The 17,683-nt window shown below is 43.4% G+C and overlaps 1 protein-coding gene across 1 annotated transcript in view; it reads left to right on the forward strand.

Moving 5' to 3' along the window:
* TDRD6 (tudor domain containing 6) overlaps positions 1 to 17,683 on the forward strand; it is a 2,323,386-nt gene that overhangs the window by 559,435 nt on the left and 1,746,268 nt on the right. Inside the window, exon 5 of the mRNA XM_086926239.1 lies at positions 3,666 to 3,761. Within this exon, the coding sequence (XP_086782365.1) occupies positions 3,666 to 3,761 (96 nt within the window). The remainder of the gene's footprint in view (positions 1 to 3,665; positions 3,762 to 17,683) is intronic.

The following is a 17,683-nucleotide window of genomic DNA, read 5'->3' on the forward strand; positions in this document are numbered from 1 at the left end:
AGTCTTCTCTGCCCTTAACAGGCTCAAACAGGATACAGCCCTTGTCCTCTCTTCCCTTAGCCTCAATGCTCGGGCTGAGACACCCTAAGCCTGGCCTTTTTTATAGCCCTAGTAATCAGGTGATCCCTTCAGCTAATGGGAACCCTAGCCCTAACACTATCCAATCACAACACTAGCCCTAAAATCTAGAACCAATAGGAGACCAGGACCTTACAGCCAATCTTAGCCATAGTCTAAGCACCCAATCAGTTCAAAAACCCTGATCTCTGCGTCCAATAAAGGCCCTAGCCCTACCAGTAGTCCCAAAACAAGTCCATGCAACCAATTGCACAGGTAGCCCTAGTCCCTACTTCCAATAGAAAGCCTAACCCTACTCTAAGTCCCACACCTAGTCCAGCAACCAATCACACCAGAAGCCCTAATTGCTACTTCCAATTAAAGGTCTAACCCTAGCCCTAGTCCCACCCTACTCCCAACAACCAATAACATAGGAACACCTAGTCCCTACTTCCAATAGAAATCCTAACCCTAGCCCCAACCCTACAATGACTGAATCACAGACCCAGAAACCAATCAGAACCCTCAAATACCCAACCAATGAGGACATTAACCCTAATCCAATAGAAACACCAGATACAACCATCAATCAGTGTAGACATGTATCAACCACTAGCAGACCATTTAAGGTCCCAACGACCTCAGACAAGGTTTGCTGGCCAGGGAGTTGGAAGCTGCTTCTCATGTTCAGAATCTCCTAGGAGACAGGTAAGGGCCGCACTAACCTAAAATCTAACAATAATGTTTGAAAAAACTTTACTCCCCCTGCTGGCCAAAAAACGAAGTGCACAGACCCTAGTAAAACAGTTTAAACAGCTCACAGAAGTACCCTCTGATGTAGAAAAATCCATGTTGCGGGGGGGGGGGGGGGGGTTCGATGAGGCAGGGCTGCTGGTTTCATTGTCTTATGAACACAAAATGGTGGCTGGGAGTGTACTGTTTTAACGTACAGGTCTTACCACAGAGCAAAGGAGAAATTTGGAGGAAAAACAAAATTGTCACCAAGGAATGAGGGACAAACTACAGAGGTTGGACTGCAAATCCCACAATTCAACACACTAAATGGAGGCAATCATGGGCAGAGAAACCCACAAATTTAGAACACAACACAGGTGATAAAATATGTAATTACAGGCAGGCTAAAACTACAATTTTTAACTGTAACAACCACAACCACAGGCATAGACCGTAAACACAAAGTGAAAATCGTTTTTTAAACAACTTTTTGTCTTGGGAAGAGACAGCACTAGTCTGTCTCCTTACCACTTCCTGGACTTTGCTCTCATTCCACTATAGGGATAATTCAAGCCTTTCCTCCTTTCAGTAAATGTGTCTTTCTTTGTCCCCCAAATAGTGTGTTGGAATGTACCCTTCTTATTCTCATCTTAGATAGCTCTGTGGATGTTTAGAGATATGTGGTTGTGCTTGTTCCTTAGTCTTCCACAGGAAGTTAAGATTAAGGTTTATGCATACGGTACCTGTTTAAATGAAGGGTCTTGGGTGCAAATCAGTCATTTACAAGACATCCAAATAAACCCCATTTGCAAGCTTTGCACTCCACTCTAAAGTATCAATTTGCCTTCGTGTAGGCACAGGCTATTCTCAAGTCTTACTAGAGCTATCTGGATAAAGGTTCTTTCTCTTACTATGTGATGTGGACGAAATTCTGCTGAGATGTCCTGCCTTGCCAAGTAGCTTCTTGATTAACAAGCAGCTTATCAGATAACAGTGCCCCTCCACCAGTACCATGTCCTGTGGCATCGCTACGTTGTCAAACACTCTTTCCTGTGACTGCTTGTTGGTCCTCAGGTTGTCACTGGTTGAACAAATGCTACTTAGGGCCTTCCCACTGAACAGCGTCATGCACACCTTCCCTCCTGAAGTGCCCGAAGACCCTGAGGGAAAGAGCTATCAACTGAAAGGTTCTGACCATTTCAAATGCTTAATCTAACACAAACAGTGAACTTTACATCCATAAAACGATTTGTGAGACTGTTTGTGAGCCTGTTAAAGAACCTCGAATTCAAACAAAATGCATCTTTTTTTTTCCTGAGTGCCAAGTTTCATGTATTTACGTTCAAGTTTTGCTGTAGTGGAGAGCAAACAATTCTGTGGCACATATAATGGATAATGTAGCACCACAAATAACTTTGGCTTCCTTAACCAATCTGCATGAAATTTGAAATGAGAGCAAACTTCTGCCAGTAATAAAGTTATTATAGATATATCCCCCCCCCCCTTTTCACTTTACCAGCTTGTAGCGAACAAATGTCCCCACGCTGACCCTTTGCTGTCCAAAATGAAGGTTTCTGTTTAGAACAGGTGTTCGGGCAGAATTGCCAGATTCCACAGAAAAACCTCCAAATGTACAGTTCGTAATCTGGGCATGCTGATGGACTGAACGGAAGTAGCAACACTACCCGATCACAGCATCGTTCAGCTTCTCTCAATGGTTCTACATTCCAATTGGAATATTCACTGTTGGTGCTTTTTGAAAATCCAGCTGAACAGTCGCCGAGAAGTTTTTACTAGCAGAGTAAGGGCGAAGTTGAAACGCTGCATTGGTAATCTGTTTTTGAAGCCAACCTTTTAAGATATTTCTTGGTTATTTGTGTGTCGGTGTTTAATGGAACAGACTTTCTCATAGAGAAGGTATTATTTACTTCCTAAGGGCACGTCTTTTTCCTCTTTTTAATTCCTGCCATCGAGAAAACAAAGCCATCTACAACATGATGTAGAAAGGTGGGAGTGTGCTTTGGCTCTACCATAACTTAATATATCTGTCTCTTGAAGCATACTACTCGGTCTCCAGAAGGAAGTCCGAGCCGCTCCAGCATTGTTTATATTTTGATTTCCCTCTACGATGATGCAGGATTTTTCAGAGTTCTTTGTGCTTTAACTTAAACATCTTTAAAATGTAAACCGTGTTGGCTGCGCTCTGGCTGCTCGGGCTCTCGCCCCTTTAAATTGCATTTTGCCAGCGTAGCCCTCGTGAAATCAGATTACAAAAGCGGAACTTGGCTTTACACGGTTTATTTGTACATAGAAACTGAGTTTGTCAGTCACCGATAAGTAGCAAACAAATTAAAATTGGTCAGAAATGTCTTTTCAATCTATACCTTGACACATCAGTTATTTCTTATTTTAAGGATTCAGCGGATGATAGTTCTGTTGATGCGGCATATTCGCCTAAAGGTCCTCTTGAGAACTGAGTTATATGATGTACTTGGGCTCAAAGTAGTTATTGCTTTTCAGACACCCAGTAGTTTTTTTTAGTATCATTGTACACTAAATGGCTTGTACTATGCCCATGTGTAACATATTTGTAGAGTGCATTTTAGCTGCTAGCCCGTTCACCTTTGTTCTTTCAGAAAAGGACAATAATATTGCAGTGACTAACGTTTATATAACCTAAACCAAGTGTTTTAACTACGCGTTTTAATGTCTTCCCTCTCTTGCAAACATGTTAGTCTGTAGCAGATAATTTCTTTGGTAAACAATATATTCAATTAACTTTAAAATAGACTGTTATCTTGGAAATTAATTTACTTTCTATGTTGTGTTGCATTTCTTTCATTTAAACCGATTTTGTTGGGCCTGTGCTGTAGAAATGTCATCCAGCAGTTTGAAGGAAGGGACACTGGTCGTTCAGGACACATCTCCTCTACAGACCACGACAAGTAATTCAACGGATAGAAATGAAGGTACAGAATGGCTGATGGCCTGTATTCGGATGTTATAGAGAATAGTTTACTGTACACTTACGCTACACCTTCAGACAGAGTGAAATGGAGTCCAGTTCCATGCACGAAACTCATTAAAGTTTCCTATTCATGAAAGAAAAACCTTGCATTACATAATCGTTTGCCTATTAGAAATGTCTATACTTCGGAATATCACACTTCTGTGTATCCATGCCTAGAGAAATGTCATTATGAAGTAAACGCTTTGAAAAAAGTGCAAGAGTAATTCCACATTGCAAGTGTATTTATGCTTTTCCCATTGTGAACAGAAAGGTGTTGCAGTAAAGCAGCCTGGGCACTTAGTAGCCTTAGCCATTTGATAACGGAAATCAAAGTTGAAAGTATGTAATGGCAATTGAACACATTGTTTGGAAGATTAAGCAGCCCTCGAATAGTACATAAAAGAATAGAATATTCTTTACATATTCTAAATTACTTGGGCAGGCAGACCTAAAGCATAAGAAAGTGTCAGTCAGTCATGAATACTTTTATTTGATTTCAATAAAAAAAATCATAAAAGGGTGAGGAACCACCATAAGTAAAAATACATTTTAAATTTAAAAACTGGAAAATTTAAAACATTAAGATGCTGTTGATGGATATGCTGGAACTTGTTAAATTAGTGAATGATTTCCTTTTTTTCCAGTTCTCTTGCTGCAATTTTGAGAAATGTTATTGCTCTACAGGACAGTTGGATTGATGACCCCCCAAGGCATTGGATGACAGCAGCTCTGCATGTCCGTATTTGTTCCTTCCTAAAGGCTTCCCGGAGGACTGTTCTTCGGGTCACTGCCAGGGAGGGGCATATGCATAACAGGTGTAAAAGGGACTCGTCCCGACCTCCGCATAAGCGACATTCCTTGGATTGCCAGGGGTATTTCCATTTTGGTGTCAGATCGTTTGATGGAAATTACCCCAGCCGCAATAACGTGAAGTACTGTTTTCTCTCCTGGGAGTAATGATCAAGTAAATATGGTTGAGGTTTCAGCCGCTGATAGCATTGAATCACGGTGCAGGCGTGTTTTTTTCTTCTAGACAGCTGTTTTATCTATTAATAGGGAGGTCCTTTTGATTGCGTTGTTAACTACGGTTTTGAAACTAGAGTAAGTGGGGAGGGTGAGCCATGCCTCCTCGACTTGCAGTGCCGCGAGGGAGTCTTTCAGAGCACTGAACGTTGAGTTACTTAGCCTGGATTGGGTTTCAATTTCCTTCCAGCAGTAGTGTGCTAAGGTGTTATCCTCTGCGTCCCTCATTCTCCAGTAGTATTTCGCTAATGCCCCTTGTCTGTCGGGGGTCTGGTTTTCAGGCCGTACTCAAGACGAATTTGGGATGGTGAAATGTGTCGGGGATTGAGAACAGGGCCTTAAAGAGAGTTGATTGTGCTGAGTTTAAGGAAATGACATCTTTCGTGTTTAGAATTTCCGAGCTGTATGAAATTGAGGGTAAAAGCTGAAATAGCTATAAGCAAATGACCTGTAGAGTACCCCATAAGTTTTTAGGTCGAGCAGACCTACCCTCAATGCGTGAGCATTGAAGGTGTCGGTGTCTGCTTCAGACCTATTGTGGCCCGTATTTAGGAATGTGGACAGCTATCAGACGCGCGCTTTGACAATGTCAGATTTCACCTCGGGAGCGCGCGTCTGAGCTGCGCTTGCGCGGAGCAAAGCCCTTGCTCACACACCCCTCCGCATGCACACACACACACAGGCGCGCGCATGCACACGGCACACATACAGGCACACGGCACACTACCCCCTGCCTCGCATTCTCTCTCAATCACACACAGTCACGCATGCGCACACACATTCCCTCGCGCACACACGCGCACACACGCACACACTATTTTTATTAAATGTTCAACTGTTGGGGGATATTTTTATTAAATGGTTTCAGCTACAGCCTGCATTCATGGATAAAGAGGGTGTTTCTTAAATATCCATTTTCATTCTAGTACAGCAGATACGGTCCGACTTTTTATATTTTCTCTGTCTCTCAAACTTGGCCCAAGGGCGTTAGACAACAGGACAAGACGTCTCAGATTTGCCCACACAGCTAAATTTTTTCTGTGGCCTGTCATTTCCTTCCAGCATTATTTTTTTTCTGTTTGTGACTCAACGTCATTGTCCTAATCCCTTAATTAGTCGATCTCTTTACCCCTTACTGTACTTCATCTGTTAGTGGATCACCCTCTTGGACTAACCCCTCATCTGGTCCCTGTTCGCCCCTCACTCAGCGCTCCTCTTTTCACCTCGCACTTTACTTGTTATGTTAGTGGCTCACCCTCCTTATTGTGACCCACCTACCCAATTCTTGACCAGTCACTCGCCATGCAATGCAACCTACTCTCCAAATCCCACTCAGTGCCACATAATTACACACCACATAATTACACAGCACTCAATGCAACATACACTCCATGTACCACATAATTACACGCCACATAACTACATTGCACTCAATGCAACATACACTCCAAATACCACTCAGTGCCACATAATTACACTGCACTCAATGCAACATACACTCCAAATCCCACTCAGTGCCACATACGTACACGCAACAGAATTACACTGCACTCAATGCAACATACACTCCAAATCCCACTCAGTGCCACATAATTACATGCCACATAATTACACAGCACTCCATGCAACATACACTCCATGTACCACTCAGTGCCACATAATTACACGCCACATAATTACACTGCACTCAATGCAACATACACTCCAAATCCCACTCAGTGCCACATAAGTACACGCCACATAATAACACTGCACTCAATGCAACATACACTCCAAATCCCACACAGTGCCACATAATTACACACCACATAATTACACAGCACTCAATGCAACATACACCCCAAATCCCACTCAGTGCCACATAAGTATACACCACATAATTACACTGCACTCAATGCAACATACACTCCATGTACCACTCAGTGCCACATAATTACATGCCACATAATTACACTGCACTCAATGCAACATACACACCAAATCCCACTTAGTGCCACATACGTACACGCAACAGAATTACACTGCACTCAATGCAACATACACTCCAAATCCCACTCAGTGCCACTTAATTACACGCCACATAATTACACGCCACATAATTACACTGCACTCAATGCAACATACACTCCAAATCCCACTCAGTGCCACATAATTACACGCCACATAATTACACGCCACATAATTACACGCCACATAATTACACGCCACATAATTACACGCCACATAATTACACGCCACATAATTACACAGCACTCAATGCAACATACACTCCATGTACCACTCAGTGCCACATAATTACATGCCACATAATTACACTGCACTCAATGCAACATACACACCAAATCCCACTTAGTGCCACATAAGTACACGCCACATAATTACACTGCACTCAATGCAACATACACTCCAAATCCCACTCAGTGCCACTTAATTACACGCCACTTAATTACACGCCACATAATTACATGCCACATAATTACACGCCACATAATTACACGCCACATAATTACACGCCACATAATTACACAGCACTCAATGCAACATACACTCCATGTACCACTCAGTGCCCCATAATTACACGCCACATAATTACACTGCACTCAATGCAACATACACTCCAAATAACACTCAGTGCCACATAATTACACTTCACAGAATTACACTGCACTCAATGCGACCTACACTCCAAATCACACTCAGTGCCACATAATTACACGCCACATAATTACACAGCACTCAATGCAGCATACACTACAAATACCACTCAGTGCCACATAATTACACGCCACATAATTACACTGCACTCAATGCAACATACACTCCAAATCCCACTCAGTGCCACATAAGTACACGCCACATAATTACACTGCACTCAATGCAACATACACTCCAAATCCCACTCAGTGCCACATAATTACACGCCACATAATTACACAGCACTCAATGCAACATACACTCCAAATACCACTCAGTGCCACATAATTACACGCCACATAATTACACTGCACTTAATGGAACATACACTCCAAATACCACTCAGTGCCACATAATTACACGCCACATAATTACACTGCACTCAATACAACATACACCCAAAATACCACACAGTGCCACATAATTACACGCCACATAATTACACTGCTTTCCATGCAACATACACTCCAAATACCACACAGTGCCACATAATTACACGCCACATAATTACACTGCACTCAATGCAACATACACTCCAAATCCTACTCAGTGCCACATAATTACACGCCACATAATTACACAGCACTCAATGCAACATACACTCCAAATACCACTCAGCCCCACATAGTTATATGCAACATAATTACACTGCACTTAATGCAACATACACTCATAATACCACTCAGTGCCACATAATTACACAACACATAATTATACTCTACTGAATGCAACACACACTCCTTACAATACCACTCTATCTGTTTATCGCTCTCTATCTATCTATCTATCTATCTATCTATCTATCTATCTATCTATCTATCTATCTATCTATCTGCCTCACTCTATCGGCCTCACTCTATCTATCGACCTCACTCTATCGCCCTCACTCTATCTATCGACCTCACTCTATCTATGTATCGCCCTCACCCTATCTATCTATGTATCGCTCTTACACTATCTATACATGTATCACCCTCACTCTATCTATCGCCCTCCCTCTATCTATCTATCTATCGAACTCACTATCTATTTATCGCATCATCACAGCATCACTCAGCACCACGACATGAATCACTCAGGAGTACCACAACATCACTCAGGAGCACCACAGCATCAATCTGTGCAACAATTCAACAACAACTGGTTCAAATATGTTCTCTCAATGTTTCAAGCTTTATTACAAATGTCACAAAAAAATGTTAATATTTCACTTCTGTTCTTGGATTTTCGTCATAATAAAATACAATGAACATAATCTTCACAGAAGTTATTTACAAAAGTTTAAGCTATTGGCATTATAAATTACAATAACTTTTTTAAAAGTATTAAATATTAAAAAAATTACAAGCCATAGTTGTTTGTAATATCAATACATCTAAGTCATGTAAATACAACACATATTGCGTTACAAATGCTGTAGGTGTCATGTTTGCGAAAGTTAAAATTATTGGCATTGGAAATGACAAAGCTATCAATTTCGCTATTTTCAAAACCAACACATAAATAAAAAATTGGTCATTTACAACATCAATAGCTCAAGCTTTCCTAATGCGAGACCTATTGCATTGCAAATGCTTGTTTCTTTAAGACACTGATAAGAAAGTGTAAAAAAGCGATATAACTGTAATCTACTTATTTGCAGTGTGTGATGTCAGAATCCACATTTTGCTTCCAGTTTCGTGAGATTTGCTTTCCTGGATGAGGGTATGCATACACAAGCAAACAAAGTATACCCTTATCGTTAAAGTACTTCTAATTCCCCAATAGTCCTAAAAGAAAGATGGGAACCTCCAAATGCTTTTTACCTTTGTCTAGGCTATTGAAAAAGGATCTTGGCTCCAAAAATAAAGTAAAGTACATGATTACGGAGTAAAGTTCATCCTTCAGAATATGAGCCCCACTACTAGGTTAATCCAAAAAATCATAGTAAAAATCGATGTTAATGCCCATAGTATGTCAGTAGAGGACATTCTGGAAAAAAACGAAAGGAAAACATAAAATACTCATTTAAAAACCTACATTCAACTCTTGCATCTTGGTAAATTGGGCTAATGAGCAGCAAGATTAAAAGGTTTCTCCCAAATGAGGTCACAAATCGAGTGAACATGGTATTTATTTAAACGTGACACAAAGATGGATGGAATGCTGAACATAGTCCACCATTAACCCTCTGTCACAGATCTGGGTTAAGGGTTAAATCAGTAGTAGTTTTGCTCACTGTGCTATCCCAGTCTGGTCCCAGCCATATGCAAATCAGTCTTGACTCTGTTCCTCATGGGAACAGTCCAGTCCAAACTGCAATGCCCTCCCTTACCCAGAAACAAACATCCTGGGTCCTGTTTCAGGGTATCGCCAGGCTAACTTGAATTCAATGGTCTTCCTTTTCAGATATGCAGTACCTCTAAAAACCCTGGCATTGTGCGCAAGAACAAGTGATCCGAATGTGGTTAAACGAAGGACAGACGTTAAGTAGTCAGGGGGGGGAGATTATCTCAAGCACTATTTTGGGGGCTCATACTGTGTATAGTGTTCATAAAGAGAAACATTAACATTAAGAACCTGAGTGCTCCATATTTATTTTTGGGTCACTTTCAAAAAAACTTTAAATAAGTGTCTTTGCTACATCAGACTAATGCCGCTGAACAGAACGATTTGTGCTGAGCTGAAGTGGCAAAGCCAATGAATTAAGGCACACGGAATAGGCTTGAGATTAACTTCAATTGCAGTTAAATCTAGACACAGTTCAGCTTTAATGAAAGTTAAACATTAATTTGTTAGGCCCAATTTCATTATGCTTTCAAGATTTGGTCTAGTTACAATATCTGTGGACACTTAAACTATTTCTAAGAAGAACGATTGAGTTAATTACAAAATAGTCTGAACGTAATAGCACATAACGGTTTGGATGGCTTTGAGAATCTATGAGCTCCCATAGTCTACTTTTTTTGTGTGTGAACTGAGTTATGCTCCTATATCATGGGGCACAAAGTGCGCCTTGTTTCTGAGTGGGAGTGACTGCTACCTTCTCAACCCAGATTGTGATATGATTGGCAGTGGTTGCAGTGTGGTTCTAGTCCAGAAAGATATCTTGGCACTTGCTCCTCTGTGGAGAGACTGCCCACTGGTTCTCCCCAATGAAGGTCTGTCCCATTTTCCACACTGGGATTATTTGCCTATATTTTCGAAAACTAAATGTGGGGGTGTATGTTGTGTGTATGTGGTTAACAGGTGGATAGGAAATGGCAGGTACTGTAATTTTCCCAGGTCCTAGTGGCGTTTGAGTCATACCCATTAGTTTGTAACCACAGTGCAGGCAGCATCATCCGATGGGGCAAAGCATCATCGTTGATGAGACCAGGACTGCGGTGTAGTCGAAGTCTGTGTCCACCGAGCAGGCAGCGGTGTCTGACCGTGTGAAGTGTTGTAGTCTGTGAGAATAGGGGTGCAGTGTAGTATGGGTTGGTGCTGCTCCCCCCCCCCCAGTGAGTGGTGACCACAGCATGCTGCAGGCAACTGTCAGTGATGCTTTTTTTTGCAGGCTATAGCTCCGCAAACACCTCCAAGGGCCCAGAACTGGAGTTGGCACCACTTGGCAGGCCAGAACTCCCAGCAGTGGAGTTCAGGTGCTGTAGGTTGTCTTTTGTGTCCCTGAAACTTCTTACCAGGAGTCAAGCGCACACAAGCCCTTGGACAAACTTCACAAGCAGGATACAGCATAGTCAAGTATTTTTCCTCTCCAAAGCAGAAGCAGCTACTGCAGGCCAACCCAGCAAAGCAACACACAGCAAAGGGGCAGTATTAACCCTTACAGCTCTTCTCCTTGGCTGAGTCTCCTCTTGGTTCAGAAGTGTTCTGAAAGTCGGGGGTCTTAGCTTTAATACTTACACTCCTTTTGGCCTTGGAAGAAGGCTTTCTTCCAAGGTATTGACTTTCCAATGCACAAGTTCTTCTCCTGCCTGGTGGTGGTTCCAGACCCACTCCATGGGGGTTCAGATAGCATTGTGAGAGGCCAGGCACAACTCTATTCAGGTATACGTGACAACTTTTCCTACCACTCTAGCTCTCCTTTTTCATCCTATGCTCAGCACGCCCGAAGAGGTGATCACTGATCCCTTAAAAGGTACTTTAATTTTTGAAGCTCGAGGGTGCCCGGAATTATTTCCTAAAGTGTGGGGGAAATGGTTCAATATGCTACCGCCATGATTATCTGTTGCTCTTCTGTACCACGCACTGATGCACCTGTTCTGTAGGAGGTACTGCTGGACTGGATTGGACTGACCCTACCCGTACCTTTTACTGTTCTAGATCTGCTGTGTATGCTGATTGATGTGCTGCTACCAATGAATTTTGCTTGTTTATACATACTTCAAAGTTGATTATCACAAAAAAGGTACTTTAAGGCCTTTTTCTAATTATAGAAAAATCATTATATGAATCCGACCTGAAACTCAAGGTCACTTCACCTTTTTCTTTTCACAATAGAGATTCTAGGTCCTGAAGAAAGCCAACTTGACCCATGCGGGCAACTTGTGGCTGAAACATGTCGACCTTTTTATGGACATAACTCTGTGCGGAAGCCCCATAATCAAGCTTCTTACGCACGCCTAATCTTTTTAACCAGGCATTCCTTCCAGCACCAATTAAAATGATCAAACACTGGTTATGAAGCCTTTTTAATTGCACACCCCCTAAAGTTTTTGATCACTGACTCACTACTGTACTAACTAACTAGTGGTTTTCCTCCGGGTGGAGGAAGCATACAATCAAATCCTATGATGATGCTTTCATGTTGCTAACAACAAGGCGGAGAACCAAGATAAACCGCCTATCGAGCCTTGGTACGTGAATGAGGGATTTTTTAATCTGCACCGGAACCGAATAAGAGAACAAAACCCTGGTTACTCAGGACAAGTGATCCCTTCCCCCATTGATTTTTGTACCTTGACTACACTAGCCAGCAAGATGGTTCCACCAATTAAATGCTCATTGCTGACATCTGGCCGACTTGCAGGTCACTATTTTGGTCCTAATAAAACATGTTCACCCTCCCAGCCTTCTATCATTAAATGTAATATCACTAATGTGTGTGATAGTTAACGTCCCTTATTTACATCGCTTGGAAACAACAGGAGGGATATGATAAGTTCTTAGCAAAGAGATTTTTGTACAGAAAGTCGAGGAACTGCATTTCAAGGTATTATTAATGTGCACACATTTTGGAAGGGAGACAATAAAAAAAAGTTTGCCATATTGGGTCATTTGGCGAAAATGAGTGAGTGTTGACCTTTAAGAGATGAGTTGGCATAACTCTGTGCTTCTCTAAGGCCAGAAACGATTCAGAAAAGGGGGTGGTGATGAACAGAGTGTCTGAATTAAGCAGACCACTCTTACCCAGTCCAAAGATCAGGGCTTGATCCATCACCGTTATTTATCTCACTGCATCATCCCAGCTCAGAACCTGGCTATATGCAAATCAGTCTGTCCCTGGCCCAGTGCATCATGGGAACAGGGCAGACTAAACTACCAAGCCAATTCTTCACCAGAAAGGAGACAAGCTACCGGGGACCGGTTTCTGGCATTTCAGCCGTCTTCGGCCCGGCTTGCTTGAATCCTGATGATGCAGTGAGAAAGGGACTCATGTCTGAGTATACCCTGCCACACCTATAGTGGCTAAAAGCGATTCAGAGAAGGGGGTGGTGATTAACAAGAGTGTCTGAATTAAGCAGACCACTCTTAACCAGTCCAAAGATCAGGGCTTGATCCATCACCGTTATTTATCTCACTGCATCATCCCAGCTCAGAACCTGGCTATGTTTGGTCTGCCCTGTTCCCATGATGCACTGGGCCAGGGTCAGACTAATTTGCATATAGCCAGGTTCTGAGCTGGGATGGTGCAGTGAGCTAAAAAACGGTGATGGATCAAGCCCTGATCTTTGGACTGGGTAAGAGTGGTCTGCTTAATTCAGACACTCTGTTGATCACCACCCCCTTTTCTGAATCGTCTCTAAGGCCAGGGCCTGGATTGTCCCCCTCTGGCTACCAGGCCGCCTTCAAATACAGCAGGCCCCAGACCGCAGGGCATCCGCGACTCTTCCTGGAATGATCACATTAAAGGGTGACCCAATCCAGGACGGTAGCCGAGCAGAGTAGCCGGATGCCATATGGCACAGGCGCGGGGGGAGGGGCTGTGGGCATGGGGGATTCTGCTGTCTCTCAGTGGCTTATCACGCGGAGGGCTGGTTAATCCCCTTGTATTCCCAAGTACAAGAAAGCCATGAATAACTAGACCCTATTTTGCCATCCCAGTGCTGGGTTGCCACCAAAACTTTGTTTTTCGGGGCGTGGCATCGAGAATGGCCCATCGGTGGCAGGAGCAACCCATGCCAACTGCGAAGAAGCCCTTCCCCCACCGCCCAGCATCCTGGGCCTACAGGGGACAATTAGGGGCGGGGGAGGGGTCATTTAATGCCGTTAACCTGTACACCAGACAGGATGGAGAGGGCAGCGGGGTGGGTGGAGAATTAAGGTGAAGGAAGGGGACTGAGGGCGTTTACAGGAATCCGGCCCCGCACTCCCCCCCCCCAGTGGTGGCTGTTCGACCCAAAAAGTGGTAAGCAGAAATCCCATACCTGAGTGGGACAGGCCTGTAAACACAGTACAAGGATTCCACAAGTGTATTCTCGTACAGGTAGGTTCACACAGGCTGAGTCTACAAGAAATTGCAACATGCAGGACCACGCATGCCAGGTCGGCGGCTAAAGTGAAAGCGACACGTTTGGAGCAAATGTGCACCAGGACAAGCGGGAGTTGAATTAACTCCAACCACTGCCGTTTTCATTGATTTTCTTTCAAGCACAGTTTCATTCTGTTCGTTACATTTCAGGTTGACTCCCTAGTTTCAGATGGTCCTTCCTACAACTTTGTAACTCTACTGCCCTCAAATATAGAGGTGAATGCGCAAGAGGGAAATATGCCACTGCCAGGCCAGGAAGGAAAATACTGTGCTAACCCTGGCACGAAAATCACCTTAGTATGCCACTGGAACGTAGCCAGAAATATAACACTGCAGACAAATGGGGCATGCATGCAGGGACAGAACCATGCCTTAGAAATAGAAGGAATCTAACTCCTAAAGGCACTCATATAAAACTCTATTCACAAACCAAGGCTTGTTTTTCAAATTAAATAAAGTAATGCGAGCTTTACGTTTTCCAATGGGTTCCAGCCAGAAGCCTGTCCCATGCCATATAATTCAGTATTGGGCACAAGAAGGAATATGGTATTTAGACATAGATTATCAAAAAAACGAATTGAGGTTTCCAGTTCTATATTTTTACGGATTTTTTTTTTTAAAGATGAATACAGAGACCCATCATTTCCCGAGGTCTTGTTAAAAGCAGATTAAAATGGAATTGTGTCTTTTTTTTCCCCATCAATTTCCAGTACAGTTATTCATGACTACTAGGCCAGTGACTGTGCTTATTCAAAGGTGTTTCTGTTAATGTACAAAGAGGTTTCCTAATAAGTTTAAACAACTGCGAAGTGCACTTTTTTATATTAGTGCTTGCGCATCATGTATCATAGGTGAGGGCACTTACAACATTAAAACTAATGTTGGTATGAGTGCACATTAATGGCATAAATAAACAAGGGATTATACTAATTGCAGCTTGTTTTCCTAATAAACCTAAACAAATATGAATAAAGGCAAACAAAATAAGCACAAATAAATATGGATAAATACAGATGTAAATGTAAAACGGGTACAGTGTCCGGTCAAAACAACTGAGTAATAATGATTGATCTTTGTTTTGAGAAATTACCAAGCTCGGGTGAATGCGCCTCATATGGAATGAGGAGCACTTAAAATATTAGATATATTAAAAGGAGAGCGCATGGAAGTGGTGGGGGTCAGATGAAGGTTGTACATTCAGAAAAATGTCTGTCAAACGGAAAATCTCTGTGGTTTGGAAAGGGCATTTTCTTTCTTTACAAACTAAAACCTGGTCTAATGGCTACCAAGTTTCCTAACTATATTTGATAGCCTGCTTCGTCTCCAGTTAAATCCTTTTGTCCGTCTCCACCCACTTAAAAAGGATCACTATGGTTCTCATACCACATTTAATTGATTTACTTTACTGTCGTTTTAAAAATGGTCTCTTCAGCATTTGCACGCTTAAGTACAATCCTACCTTATCACAGTCACAAGAACACCTACGAATACATGACAATCCTGTATGACCTCAGCAGAGGTCATGTTGGCCAATTGAGCGCACTGGATGAACCCCATAGAATGGGCCACATACAGTCTTCAATAGACACTGTGATATTAAAACAAATCACCCAAGGTCCCTACTCCGTATTTTGCACCCCTGGAGCCTCTGTCCATGCCTCTCACTTTGTTGTCCTAGGTGCATCAGCCTAGGTTCAGTATCTAAACACTTTGCACATCTGCTGATTGCCAAATTTTCAAAGGGACTAAGCAAAGCCAGTGTAGGGGTATTAGCGAGCTGTCTGCCACCTACCATAGAAAGAATGTATTTTACTATGCTCAATTTGAATCTGAGAACATCTCCACCCTGTGTGCACATATTACCGCTCACCCCCAGCCCCTCTCGTCTACTACAATTAAAATATATATGCATTGCAATCCTCTAGTAATCTATGTCCATAATCAACCAGTCAAAACGTGCAATTCCTCCCGTGCGTAACTTTCAAAACACTTAATATTCGAATTTGAGAGTTAAAAAACTTGGGGACCGAAGGCATGTCAAATAAAAGGACAAGGAAATAAAATGGGTTATCTATCTAAATGCCAATGAATGCACAGTACCACTGAATTGCCCAGCAATGCTGCAGATTATTTAGCAGTTACCCAGTTGTGATTTCCTAGGCTCTCAAGCACAAACCCGTATAGTATCTCCAGGATGAAGAACAGCCGCCTGAAACTGAACTCTGACAAGACGGAAGTCCTCATCCTGGGATCCTCACCCTCCGCCTGGGACGACTCCTGGTGGCCCCCCGCCCTAGGCAGCGCACCCAAACCAACAGACCACGCACGCAACCTGGGCTTCATCCTGGACTCCTCCCTCTCCATGACCAGACAAGTCAACGCCGTCTCCTCGTCGTGCTTCAACTTCCTGCGCATGCTACGTAAGATCTTCCGGTGGATCCCCACTGAGACCAGGAAGACGGTCACCCAGGCCCTCGTCACCAGCCGGCTGGACTACGGCAACTCCCTCTACGCCGGAACCACCGCCAAATTCCAGAAGAGACTCCAGCGGATCCAGAACGCCTCAGCACGACTCATCCTGGACATCCCCCGTCGCAGCCACATATCCGGACACCTGAGAGACCTGCACCGGCTCCCGGTAAACAAGAGAATCCCCTTTAGACTCCTCACCCATGCACACAAAGCCCTACACAACCAAGGCCCAGGATACCTCAACAGCCGCCTCAACTTCTACGCTCCCAAACGCCAGCTTCGATCGACCGGCCACGCCCTCGCCGCCGTCCCCCGCATCCGAAGAGCCACCACAGGGGGACGGTCCTTCTCCTACCTCGCCGCCAAGACATGGAACTCTCTCCCGACCCACCTCCGCCTGACCCAGGACCACCTCGCCTTCAGGAAGCAACTCAAGACCTGGCTGTTCTAGCAGTAGCGGACCCCCCTCCCCCAGCGCCTTGAGACCCTCTGGGTGAGTAGTGCGCTATATAAATGCTTTGATTGATTGAGAGTGAAGTTCTGCTCCATGTTTACTAAAATTATCCATCTCACTTTTACAATACTTTCAATCACGTATGCCAGAATTAAACACTCATCCAGATAAAGGCCCTGTATAATGGCTAGTTGGCCTGATATGGGTCTTACAAATGATGATTTCGTAGAACCATGCTCACGTTTTTGTAATTACATGGATGAATGTAAATGTGTTTGTATTTATATAGCGCCTTCTACCCAGAGGTCTCGTAGCGCTGTATTCATACCGCTGTGGAACCCTTCCTGGCTTTCCTGTGAGATGTCCACTCCTGGGCACCCCCAAGGTGAAGCCAGGCATCCAAGCGCTGCTGGGGCCGTTGTGGAGATTAAGCAACCTATTGCCCAGAGCCACAGAGTAGGACCCATGATTAGACTATGCACCGAGGCGAGAATGATCAGGTCCG

The sequence above is a fragment of the Lissotriton vulgaris genome, chromosome 6 (genome assembly GCF_964263255.1).
Source record: "Lissotriton vulgaris chromosome 6, aLisVul1.2, whole genome shotgun sequence".
In the NCBI taxonomy this organism is placed as follows: Eukaryota; Metazoa; Chordata; class Amphibia; order Caudata; family Salamandridae; genus Lissotriton; species Lissotriton vulgaris.